This window comes from Trichechus manatus, unplaced genomic scaffold (genome assembly GCF_000243295.1).
Source record: "Trichechus manatus latirostris isolate Lorelei unplaced genomic scaffold, TriManLat1.0 scaffold00056, whole genome shotgun sequence".
Classification (NCBI taxonomy): Eukaryota; Metazoa; Chordata; class Mammalia; order Sirenia; family Trichechidae; genus Trichechus; species Trichechus manatus.
In genome coordinates, this window is record NW_004443992.1 from 12,650,443 (window position 1) to 12,664,344 (window position 13,902).

Consider the following 13,902-nt stretch of genomic DNA (forward strand, 5'->3'; position numbering starts at 1 on the left):
AGTTTATAGTATATATTGCTTAGGAAGCTGCTTTTTTAAACTGATAGCACATTAAGAGCATCCTAGTATGTCATTGAATATTCATCTACAGCATTACTTTCAGTGGATACACAATTTTCTATTGAATATACTATATATTATGTGGTAAATTTCTTGCTTTTGGACATTTAAGATGTTGCCAGAAGTTTACTACCTCTGAGCAGTTTCTGAGATAACTCTGTCACAACGGGCTTGTGAATCTGAGGTTACTCTAGAACTAAATTGGTTCATCAGAACAGGGTGTTGTTTTTTCTCTGAATCCCTCCATTTTAGTGAGAGTTGTAGCAACAGCTGTTAACATTTATTAAAAGCATACTTTCTGTTAGATATTTTGCTAAACAATTTGCATGCATACTAAAAGTGGTAATATTACTATCCTCATTTCACAGATGAAGAAATAGAAGTTCAGAGAGAAAAAATAATTTACTCAAGGTCGTGTACTTGATATATACAGAACCTGGATTCATTCATGTCTTTCTGACTAGAGTCCACCCACTAAACCACATCCTGGGCATTGTCCTGCACTGAACCCTCAGAACTAATGAAGTCCTTTCATCGTATACTGAGAATGTTCATTATTAGAAGCTGACTTAATATGTACATAAAGAAATATTCAGTATAATTTCCTCGTGTTCCTAATGAAATTAAAAGTTCTTGTGACAGAACAAAATCTTCTTCTGAGACCTTAAATCACAATAGCAAGAGAGTCTGGGGAAGGAACATCAAGTTTTCTAAAGAATAGAACAGCTTCTTTCCACCATGTCTATATTACATGATCAAAAGCATTGGCATCTGTATTAAAATATCAAGGCTTTATGTAATTTGATTGGCATTTAATTCTCAAGCAGCATGTGGTCCAGTGACAATCCAAGTTCAGAGTTTTATTCCTAATTACACCCGTGACTTCCATGGGAACATTGGGCTAGTTACTGCCTATCTTGCTACATTTTTTAATACCTATAAAATATTGATGCTGTGATGATACTTATGCTACTTAATTTTTAGAGGGCATTGAAATACTCAAGGAAATGAGATACTATCTCTAGAAAGGATAGCAAAGGCTAAAACAATATATCTATACAACTAGTTCAAGATAAGGTGTAAGGATACATCCAGAATTCTATTTTTACACAAATTTTATTTTTAAACAACAAATCCACTAAAAACACATGCTTAAAACAAAATGCAATAATAGTTGGGAACTTCACTGAACTATTCGGGAGTTTGTATCTCTCCGATACCTTTGGTCACAAGTGGCCACAGAACACCAGTGGGACATTTTGTCTGTTCTGTTCCTCCTGAGACATAGATCCAGGTAGAACAACATTTATAACAATGGAAAAACAAACAAAAAGCATGTAGATCCACTACCAACGAGGTTTCTTCATCATTTCCTTGCCCTACCTCAATTTTCCAGATTAACATTAAAAATATAATTCTTTTAAGAACTGACTCTACTAAGCATTGTTTTTTTTAAGAAGCAAAGAAAATCTATTGTTATTATTTCTTTGTGGATCTGTGATACAATATCAAGTTGTAAGAATTAGGACTATCACAGCAAAGACCTGTTAAATTTTGATTGTTAGAGGCCAGTAGATGAAATTCTCTTTTCTAAATAAGCCTATTGGCTTAGACACAAATAAATTATCTCAAAATTTATAAACATGGTGCTATAGAAGAATATCATGATCATCACCTTTTTTGTAATGTTAATAACATTTTAATTTTGGGAACCATTGTGAGTTCTTGAGTTTCAGATCCAGGTACAGTGTTAATGCACCACTAAGATTTGGCCAGGTGAAACCTGAGTGAATTTTTGACTCGCCAATTTTTTAAGGACCTCCTTTATAAAACAGAATCAACTTGACAAAATGTAATGTCTAGTAAGGAGAGGAACTGTTACAGCCAAACAAAACATTGACTTTTTTCCCTTCTCCTTTTTCTTTCTTTTGTATATTTAAACATCCAATGTTGATATGCTGTGTTCCATCTATTTTTGTAATAATAGTACATACCACCCACAGTTCCTGAGTTACACGTTTTTTTATTCCTGTCAAGCTGTTACACAGAAAAGACATTTTTAGAACTAACGTTTATAGAAATTGTTAACACCAGAAAGTTTACATTCGTGTTAGAGAATTGCTCGCAGTGCCCACAATGGAGTAAGTTTGATGCCCCAAGATGGTAATAAGGATAGAGGTTGTGTCTCAGGTGGTTACTTTATAAAATCCTATTAAGCTTCTGAGTGGTAATGAAGAATCTCACTGGCAGATCTCACCTAGGTAGAGTAATAGCCTCAGCATAGTTTGCTGCTGGCTTGTTATTACTTCTTTTATGGCTCTCATCTCCCCTTTTGTGCTTCTCCTACTTCCCCTTCCCTTTCTGCTCAAGTCCATCTCAGCCCCTGCCCAAGCACCCACTGTTCACATGTATGCCCAGGATTACCCACCAAGGCCTTCATACCCACCCCAAATCAAACATTTTGGTTTTGCGTCTAGTCCCATTACATCCATGTTCTCTGGGGTCCTTTGAAGAGGCATATATTAGTATAGTTGTTCCTAATGCATATCCTCCTGGGAATCAGCATATACCTACTCATCTATTGCATATAAGGCAGTACCTGTGGAGCAGCATCAGTGATGGGGTTTATACTTTCTAATTTGACTAATGCTTATGACACCCCCATTGGGCAGGATACGCTCTGAGGGATGCAGAGATGAATGCAATGCCATTACTGTCCTCAAGAATAGTCTAAAGCAGAGGTCGGCAAACTTTTTCTGTAAAGGGCTAGATAATAAATATTTTAAGTTCTTCAAGCCATGGGGTCTCTGTCACAGCTGTTCAACTCTGTGTCTTTATACTACAAAAGCAACCAGAGCAACATGTGAACGAATGGGCATGGCTGTGTTCCAACAAAACTTTATTTACAAAATAGATGGCAGACTGGTTTTAGCCCAGGGGCTGTAGTTTTCTGACCTTTTTTTCCCTCAGTATTCTTACCCTTCTTTTCTGATCTGACCCTGAAAAACAAACAGCAACAATAGTAAATGGTGGTGATTAAAAGAAGGACCATTTGCCATCAATGAAATAGTGACTAGAGGGTAAAGTGTCAACATTCACAGGCATATGTTTTGAATGGCCATCAAGAAGACTGTAAGACTGTGTCCTGTACACCCAATGAAATCCAGAAATCTTCTTTTTAGGACATAAGAATTCTAGATTTTTACACTGATACAGGGCTTAACAAAACTGTTTAGGTTAAAAGGGGAAAACAAATGCCCTTAACAGCATCTGAATATGTTGTTTAAAAATGTATCAATAATAAAGAGTCAACAAACAAACTATCTTGTCATCTGTGCCCAACACCACTTTAAAAAAACACGTAGATTGATTATGTGAATGCAATTAAAATTGAAGTTAATGATTATATAAATCTTGCATAGCCAGAGAAGAAGCTGTGGAAGAGGAGCGAGAGGAGAAAGAGGAAGTTATCTACAGTCTAAAACCAGTTGCCGTCTAGTCAATTCTGACTCATGGTGACCCTGTGTGTCAAGAGTAGAACTGTGCTCCACTGAGTTTTTCAATGACTGATTATTCATAAGTAGGTCTCCAAGCTTTTCTTCAAAGCACCTCTAGGTGGATTTGAACTGTCAACTTTTTGTTTAGCAGTCAAGCTTGTTAACCATTTGCACCACTCAGGGACTCCTATTCTGTAGACAGTGGGATGACAATGAAGTGGTTTTGGGCAAGCAAGTTACATGATCATATCTGTGTTTACCACCAAGATGGAAGATGGAGTGGGAGGTTGATGGTAGAGAAATTAGAGCCAGCAGAAAGGTTGCTGCCCTCATATGTCCCATGTCCCCTAATTATATTTTAATCCTTCTGCTCTGTTCCTCTCAGCAAATCTCTGGCTGCTTGGCTCCTGCCACCAATACCAAACCACTGGGGTGGGGGTGATGCAGGTGGGCAGTGTTGGCTGCCTTTCATGCTTCTATACCCTGGTCACCTACTGTAGCTCATTTCCAGGGACATGTCAGTCAGCACTACTAGAGCTATCTCCATTTCAGACTAATCCATGGAGGAGAGCTTAAAGCAAGTTCTTGTCTGATACGTGGACAAGTCAAAGCAGGTTCTTTTGCCAGCAGAAGTTCTCAGGGATCGAGGACCAAGAGATTTTCTCTTGTTCCAGCAATCAGGGCCAAAGATGCTCCACATTTTACCAAATATCTCACTGTAAGAGGTACACAGTATAGTTTATGATTTATAGAATAATAATCTTTTATATTACTTAGTTAGCACTTTGCATTTATAAGTCACTCCTTGAAAATGCACCAGCTTATTTAAATCTTAGAGTCCTTTAATGAAGGTATTATTATTCTACTTTATAAACAGCTGAGGCTTAGAGAAGTTGTATAAATTACCCAAGGCTACACAACAATAGAACTTCGATTGGAAACTTGGCAATCCTGCTCCAAAAGCCATACTCTTAATCAAAATAATGCTTTTTGTACATCAGTTAAATTACTATTAAATATGAGCATTAAATGACAATGCACATAATTTTTAGCGCAGTACACAATAAGAGCTTAATAAACCTGACTAGTTAGTAGTTTTAGTAAGATTCAGAGTACATGTCTATTTTTTCCAGTAGAGAGTAGGTGGGAAACTAGAATTCAGACCCCAGTCTTTTGCTTGCCTGGCCCCAAACCCAGGTGATTCCATTATGGCACAGTTGCAAAAAAAAGTGTTCCCCCTACTGTGTCTAAAATGTGAGTAGATATACTAAATTTCATGATTTTTTAAAAGTAATTTTGCTACTAAGGCAGATGCTTAAATCACCAGGTAATCCAGAGTATTCATTATAGAGTCTTGTTTACAAAAACGTTAGAACATAAAAGAGGAGGCTTCATTATTCTTCCACAAATCATAGGTAATGAATATGTTTCAGCCCTTCATAGGTGGAAAAGGTAGTTAAGATGTATCAACCTGACCTGCCAGGGGTTACCAGCAGGTCACCGGTATAAAAATATATTAGCAGGCTTAAATTTCCTCATACAGCTGCGTTTGCTTTCATACGGATCCTTCAGTCTCGTTACAGGTCTTATTATTTTGAGGCTAGTTTATGTGCTGGTTAAAATTGTGTCTGTGAGATAGACTGAAACAAAACCAGGAAATGAGCAGTTCTGCCACCAGTTTACTATAGCTTCATTTGTTCTTTGTTTATAGAGCTATTGCTTCCCAGTGATGGATGGACGGAGAATGAAGTACCGCCTTCTCCACCACCACATCCTAGTCTGGAATTGGGCCTTGAAGATTACAGCCACAGGTATCGATAAAATGATATATCGTAAATGTTCCCTGTTATAGTTTTTCAGGGAAAACCCAGCAACCTTATTTTAACTCTTATTTCTTTCCAGAATGGAAATCTCATAGTATCCATAATTCCTTTACAGTGTAGGCTTCTCGTAGCTAATAGTTTAGGTTGTTCATATTTTGTTTCTTGGAATTTGCTAAGATTCATCATATGTTATTAAAATACTTAAGAAAATAGTTGAATTTTCTTTTACAAGTTTAAAAACTAGAGCAGTGGAGCTAAAAGAAAAGTTATATGGGAAGCTATAAACAAAAGTGAGAAAACATAAAGCTTAGGGGTTTTTTTTCCCCCCTTTTGTAATTGGCAAACCCTAAAGCTATTTTAAAAATAGATGTTGTAAGAAAGTTAATGGAATCTAAAAATTCAAGCAACACCATATATAATCTAAAATATTGAAAAGAGTACCCAATATTATATCCATTCTGTAATAGAAACTAAAAATCAATAATTTTTAGAATCACACAAGCATGAGAGATTTACTAAGCATACACATCATTTGACTAGTGGAATTCATAGATTTTTTTTTCTTCTGATGAGTTTTAAAAATCATTAAATTGTCCCTTTGCTATTTTCTGTATTTATTATGGCTGTTAAAAACTGTGTATTTTATTCCATTCTGTGTCCCATGATAATCCTGTGAAATTTCTTCATTTTTCTTGCAGCAGTGCTAGTGTCATTCCCATTATGCTTTTTAATAAAATCCACTAAAAATAAAGCAACATAATAGGAGCATAGCTAACTCTATTAGATGGGAGCTTACCTATATTTAGCAATCTCTGATTCTTGTATTTTTGAAGTCAGTTATCTTACTCAAACACAATTTCATGAACTAGATTGGTAATCAAAATAATGTTCTAGAGCAGTATCTCTGGGGGTTTCTTGAAAGAAAATGTGGACATAATTAATTTTTTTCATTCATTTCATTGCCTGCCTTTATCCTGGATCAAAAATGACAGTTTGGCAGCATTCAAAAACATCCAATTTTAGAATAATTATATTGGTCCCACTTTATTGATTATGCTGTGTATATGTACAAAGCCATTGGGATTGTACAAAGATGAATCGGATGTAAACTTTTCCCTCTAGAGGCTAGTAGGCTAATAAGTCAAAGTGATTACTAGAACACATAGTACAATGTAGTATTTACCAGAATATACAGATAAAGTGCCCTGGGCATCTGAAGCAAAGGAGATGCTTCTAGATGGAGGAATCAGGGAAAATGTTATAGGAAAAGTGACATTTGAGCTAAGTCTTAAAGGATGGTTAGAGGTTGGATATTAGATTATTAGATGAGCTCAGGAAGGGAAGGAATTTCAGAAAAAGGGAAGGGCAGAAGAACAAGCATGGAGGTGGGAAACTAAGTTGATATGTACAACTCATATCATGACTGACTGGCCAGATGATAAAGCCCAGAGTGCCAAGGATAAGGAATACAGACTTCATTCAGGAGACAGTGAAATCTTATCGTAGGGTTTTGCGTAGGCTGTAGACACAATAAAAATTGCATTTTAGTTGTGTATAACATGGATTGGATAAATGGAGGAGGATTGGTATCTGCTAGAAGCCTAAGACTCGGCTACCTACTGTAGGAATTGCAGTGAGAGGTACTAAGGACCTGCGCCGAGGAGGCTGGGGGGAAGCTTACAGATGGGAAACCTTCAAGTGAGAGAAATAGTTCAGAGATAGTACAGAGGTGGAATTACTATAATTTAGCAGCTGCCTTTTTGACTGCTTCAATCTACAACTGTTACAGATTTCTTCCCTTCCCTATTAGGCAAAGCACATTCCTCATGATCTTGAAAGAAAGCTTATACTGGCCCTTCTGTGAATTTTCATTTTGTGTTATGAACTAGTAACTTCCATTTTCTCTTCACCCCCTTCCTCCCTAATCCCCTGTGTTTAGTCTTCTGTTCAAACCACTCTACTTGAATTGCTTTCTTAAAGGTCAACAGTAATCTCCTTTCAGTCAAAAGTATGGCATTTTCTCTGACTTTATTCTTCTTTTCTGTTCTACTGTATTTGGTCATTAGGTCATTCATTCACTCACTCATCCATTCAAAAGTATTTATGGAGCTCCAAGCCAGACACTATATAAAATATAATGGTTAGAAAGCATCCCTGCCCTCAAGAAATGCATTGTCCTGTTGAAGGGACAGACACATGGATAATTAGGATCCATCCTACTAAGCATTAGATACAAAATGCCATTCATGGTAGCCCAAAGGAAAGAGCCACTCACTCTGCCAGAAAAGGTCAAGGAAGGTTTCAGAGGAAGAGTAGTGTTTGAGCTGTTTCTTGGAGAATGGAAAAAGCTCACTGGGCAAAGAAGTAGGGGGAGGAGCACAGTGTTTCCATTGTGGGTAAGGCATAAACATTGAGAGGAGGAGTCAATGGGAAGTGTCTTGGCAACCATGCCCAGTGAGCACCAGGCTTTTACAGAGATCAGTGGACAAGCATGAAGGTTTCAAGCCCAGAAGTGACAATATCAGGTTTAGAAAGTTCATTCAGTGGAGGATGGAGTGAATGGGGGGAAGTCATAGACAAGGAGACCAAGTAGCAAAAGAAGAGAAGGGCATGAATGGAGAAGCAGCATGGGTAGACAGGAAGGGACGGAGCCAAAAGACAATTTTAAGATAGAAGGAACAAGTCTAATGCCATGAATTTCTCTCCCTCCTGGGATTCTGTGACCTACACTATCCTGCAAGCTGCTGCGTTGCTAGGTGACCGACAGCAGCGGGGTTTGGATGTGTGAAACTTGGGATGGAGGAAGGATTGAGAGTGAGCCAGGAGGGCTGAGCAAAGGAGGCTGTTCTGTCTTTCAAAAGAAATGAAGAACCCTCTGAAAGGGAAAAGGGATGCTTTAGGGACAGAGCCAGTCTTACAAAACAGAAAGCTCTTATTACATGAGGAGTGTAAAACAAATTTGATTAAACTTAATTCCTGTATTTTGAACCAAAAGGAAATCATTAGTTGTACTATTTTGTAAGCAATTATTAGTTGTATTGTGGTATAAATAATTATTAGAGAAAGGTTTAAAATATGTCTAAATACAATAAATAAATATAAAGGAAATATCTTTTTTTACAGTGAGATCCCAGGGAGAGTTTAAGACAAGTCATCAGCAGACAATATATTGAATCTATGAACAGTTTAGACGTTTGATCATTCCCTGGGTGCATCTTTTCCCTCCCTCTCTGTTTCTGTCTATAGATCTGTATCTATATTTGTATCTGTATTATATCAATGTCTGTATCTATATCATTATCTATATCTGCATCTTCCTATTTTTCCCTCTCTCTTAGCCTCTATCACATACAAGCCCTGCATTTACTTTCACTCATTGAAACCAGTTGCTGGAACCGATCTATGACACCTGAGGCTTCAGTTATAATTTTTTTGGCATGCCTCTCAAGACTGTCTTGCCCTGGCTTCTTGTTTCAGACAGTTCCCCTTTAACATTCATCCCTGGCTCTTATATGTCTTTCACATTCCTGATTTGTCACTATATTAAAGCCACTGGCATGTGTTTCATGCTACCCTTATTTATTCATTATGTAGTATAATTTGACGTTGAGCATCATTTCTATTTGATAGATTCACTGGTTGTTCATGCTGAAAATCCTGCCTTTATCCAAGACATGTCTTTGGCCTGCTGTCAGCTTCCAGCCTCCCACAGCCTCCACAGCAGCCCACTCAGCCATGAGCACATGCTAACTCCCTTCAAAATTAAAATAATGTCATATCTTATAGTTAATCGTTATATCACCCTCTCCAAAAACTTTCAATATGTAGCATAAAATTAAAGCTTACATGTCTAAAATATTCTCATATTAACTCATTCTATACCAGTCGTTATCTCAGTGCACTGTATGCTCACATTGACTTTAATCCCATAATGTCTCACATTACACTCACTTCCCTCCTGAAATATCTGCTGATCTGATATAAGCCTTATCTTACCTTATTTCCATTTAGTACCAAGTCAAAGGGGATCCTTCTACTGGAGGTTCTTGAAGTGTGTACTTGATCCCAAACAAAACAATCATAACAAAAGTATGTCATCATGATCAATTTAATAGACAAAATCAGGCATGTATCTATATAAGAATATTTGTTACGTTCATATTACAAAGCAGCATTTTATTTCTTTGATCATCCTTAATTATATCCCAACATCTATATATAATCAAATTCGCTGTATATAAACAAATCCTAATTTGAGATTACTACATCAGTAGGCATTGTGTGCTTGGTTTTTGGAGGGGAGTAGGAATAATTGTTTCCCAGGAGTTTGGGAAAATTTGAGTTCTTATTCCTAATTTGACAATTAATGCCTAATTTGGGAAAGTAATCTAAATCAGTGAATTAGGTTAACCAATATGTTACTCAGCTGGGTAGATTTCCATTGTCTGCCTTGAGCCGAGCACTTTAAATGCAGTGTGATCTATGTTTTAATAAGGCGTGTACATATTGGTCCTAAGCCTCTTCTCTGAAGGTTTGCATTATAAAACATGGTATCCACTTTGATTAGTTATTTGATTTCTTTTTATTTAATAATGTGCACCACTCTACTGAAACAAAAAGCTAGCCTACAATGTAGGCTACATCAGACACCGTGAGGGACTCTGTGCTGAAAGGGAAAGGCCTGATTTCTGTGCACCCAAGTTCATCCACAACCTGTGTCCCAGATTGGCCACCATTTTAGCCAAAGTTTGTGACTCTGGAAAGAGTTCAAGAAACCAAAGTTCTCTTCCTGGCTTTGCCACTAGCCAGCTTTGAGACCTGGGACACATCAGTCCTCTTTCGGTCTCAGGGTCTTATCTAAAAGATGAGGGGTTATGTCAGATGACCTTTAATCCCTTCCGGCTCTTAAATTCTTTGATTCTGTGAAGGCCGTGAGTCTTTCTGACGCTGAAACCACATCATCACAAGGGATCAAAGGATGAAAAACTAAGTGCAAATAAAGGTCGAATAACATTTAAAGGCAAGTGCTTTCAAAACATCAAGACTCAAAGAGATGCTCATGTTCAGAGTAGCATCTCAGAATTCTTCAAAATTAAAGTATCGCTATTATGTCAGGCCAGTGTCAATAACACTAAGTGAGTCAAAGCTTTTTGTTCGTAATTGGTATATTTTACCATCACTAGATACCTAAGTATAAAAATGTCATTACTACATCTAACACAGTTTCTATATAGGTGGCTTCATCTATTGAAAATATAGCCAGACACCAGTAAGGAAGACAAAAAAACAAACAAGAAAAAAAAAAAAAAACTTCATAGCTTAAAAGAATAGATTTAAACTTCTTGAGAAATTTTCATGAAACCATACAGTATCTTCATTGGAAAGTGAAACCCTCATTCAAAGACTGCTACAGAAATAAAGATAAAGATCATTATAGCTCACGGTTTGAGCTCTTACTGTGCATTAGACACTATTCTTAGTGCATAACATCTTAATTTATTCAATCCTTACAACAATTGTTGGTAAATTTTGCTACTATCCATTTTATGGTGAGGAAACTGAGGCCAGATAACCCTGGCATCTGGCGTTAGAGCCCAGGCTACTAACCAGACCTCTTCGATGCCCTTCTAATTGAAAGCAGGGAAGATTTTATATACAGGTCCACTGAGAATCTGACAAAAACAAGGAAGGCAGAGAAACTGTACCAAGCATACTACAGACTCAAAAAGCTCAGAAACCTATAGTAAAGTGAAAGCAGGTCTATGTATCTATCCGCTTATTTGTTTACTGAACACTTCTATAGCACTTAGTCTGTACCAGGCACTGTTCTACTCGCTTTACAAATGTTAACTTGTTTCATCCTCTTAACACTGAAGTGGAGAGTGTAATTATGCCCATTTTACACGTAAGGAAATTGAAGCAGAGAGGTCCAGTAAGTTGTGCACGTGACACAGCTAGTAAGTAGCAGAGCCAGGATTTAGAACCATGGTGCCCCGGTGGTGCAACAGTTAAGCACTCAGTTGCTAACCGAATGGTTGACGGTTTGAACCCACCTAGCAACTCTTTGGAAGAAAGACCTGGTGATCTGCTCCCGTAAAGATTTCAGCCTAGAAAACAGTATAGGGCAGTTCTACTGTGTCATGTGGGGTCACTATGGATCGAAGTCAACCTGACGGCACCTAACATAATATGGCCCCAGTCTGGCATGTGTGCACTTGAGCACTATGCTGTGCCACCACTCACAGGTACTTCTAGAATCTATCCACTGTATTGCGATAATGGAAGTTCATTCATTCTTTCATTCAGCAATATTATTATTGCTGAATATTAAGGTAGTATTAAATGTGCATGCCTGATGAGTTTCTAGAAAAGATTAAACTTATTTTGGTATACAGTATTTGGTTAAAAAGTCAAGATCACCTGTTCAACTTAGAAAGATTCCCATTCAAAATAGTTAATACATTTTTGTTTTATTCTGTTATTTAAAGTGTCAGACCCCCAACTGTTTGAAAAACTCAACCCTCAGTACTTTCATATTTACCAAGGATGCTTGATAATGTAATTTTCACTATATTCGATATCGGGATAGATGGCATGTTGAAATGAGCTACCATATTTACTTTCTAAACATACGAGACTACTGAGGGAGAAAGTGGCTACAGTATCTTTTATAAAAAGTATATAAATATAATTTATTCTTACATCAAAAAATAAGGCATTGTCTGTAATTTCTTTATATAATCCCCTCCATTCTCAAGCAAATAAATGAAATATTGAGTAGAAAGAAAACTGAGATTGACTACTAGTACTAGAAAGCATATCAAGGCATTTCATATGTTTCATATATGTCTTGTGTCTAAATTGTCAACTGTGCTTCTTCTGTTATTTCCTTTTGGTATTATTGATGAGCAGACTATTTGCTCAGCATTAGCATTAGCTTTTAGAAAATAGACCTAAATAAAGTAGAAAACTAAACTGCTGCTCGCATCAGTTAGAAGTTCAACAGGGTGGTTTTCTATGAAGAATACTAATCCTTTGGTTTGTTGTTAAAGGAAGGGCATGCTCAACTCCTCAAGAATCTCTTAACCTGCTTTTGAGCTCTGCTAATATCTGGTGACTTCCTTTCAAGTGCTCGTGTTTCCCAGGCTCGCCTTCTTCGCTTAAAGTGATATATTATACAGTGGGATCCCAATTAGCAGAAATCGGTGAAGAGTAAAACATGATATTAGCCAGAGAATATTTTATTTAAATTGTACAGCGTGATGAAAACACAGTTGCTGCATCTCATACAAGAAATCTGACATTCAAGAATTGGTTTAAACTGCACGGTTGGGAGCTGCAGAAAGAGTACTGGGGATTTGTGTTCAAAATGATAACTGTTTCGTTTTATTATTTAACAAAATTTTTTTTAATTCTAATCCTAAATCTGGCATTTGGCTTCTTTTTGCAGCTCTGGGGTGGATTCGGCAGTATGTTTTCCAGATCAGCCCATCAACTTCAGACCTGTGACACCAGCCAGGCAGCCTGAATCAATTAATCTGAAAGCCTCCAAGAGCATGGACCTTGGTAAGTGAGGGTGAGGTGACATCCAGGTCAGCTCTCCAGCCCCAGCCCATTGATCTCCTAAAGCTCCTACTTTTGCTTCCTAAACTCAAACCTCAGGGAGCAGGGTGGCTGAAGCCTGGAGCTGGGGATAATGGTTATCCTGTCTTCCTGTCTCCTCTCATTTAATTGTAATTACCTCCTTTTTTCAAAAAAAGATAAATGATTTGTTTTTATAAAGTTGTCCATGATGCCCTCCCTTTACAAGTCGAAAAAAAAAATAAGAGTTCTTCTCAAGGATCTAAATGCTGCAGGCATCTCTAACTCACCTGCTCTTTGTGTTTGCACTCTGGCTCTGCCAGTGCTTTTCCATTTCTCAAGCACATGCATACCTGTTGCAGGGCTTGGGAAGATAATGTGGTTAAATGAATCTTCTTCCATGGTGTTTCCCCTTTTGTCTTCTTTTCCATGGGTGGTGGATAGGGATAGTAGGAGTGAAGAAGATTCATCCCTTTAAATGCCTGTTTCCAAGTCCTGTGTCACTGGAGGGAAGAAGGCTCCGTGGGTTTCCCAGATTGCAGGTGTCAAGGTTCCTTGGGTCAGTGCCTGAACAACCTCATTGAGGTTATGAGGCCCACAGGGAATTTCCGAAGACTATTGACTGCCAGGGCAGAGCGAGGGTCCCTGCAAACCTGAGAGCCATGTTCTCCGGGCCCTGGGACATGGAACTCTGGAAGATATCTCAGATGCCCAAGAATATTGCTGCTCCCCACGGGCTCCTGGAGAGAGAGAGCTATTAGAAAACAGTGTGTATGCAAAATAAATTCTTACCAGAATTCTCACTGCTTCCTGAATGCTCAGAGACCAAGCTTTGCATTTTTTTCCTTGAAGCATACTACATATTTCATTAGTAGCAACAAGAAAATAGAATAATCAAAACTACATGCTTCATAAAACAATCTGATAAATAGTGCTTATCT

General features: G+C 37.6%; 1 protein-coding gene across 1 annotated transcript in view; it reads left to right on the plus strand.

Moving 5' to 3' along the window:
* Positions 1-13,902, plus strand: part of PARD3B (par-3 family cell polarity regulator beta) — a 588,698-nt gene that overhangs the window by 272,990 nt on the left and 301,806 nt on the right. The window contains exons 14-15 of the mRNA XM_023732913.1: positions 5,269-5,368; positions 12,831-12,946. Of these exons, the coding sequence (XP_023588681.1) occupies positions 5,269-5,368; positions 12,831-12,946 (216 nt within the window). The remainder of the gene's footprint in view (positions 1-5,268; positions 5,369-12,830; positions 12,947-13,902) is intronic.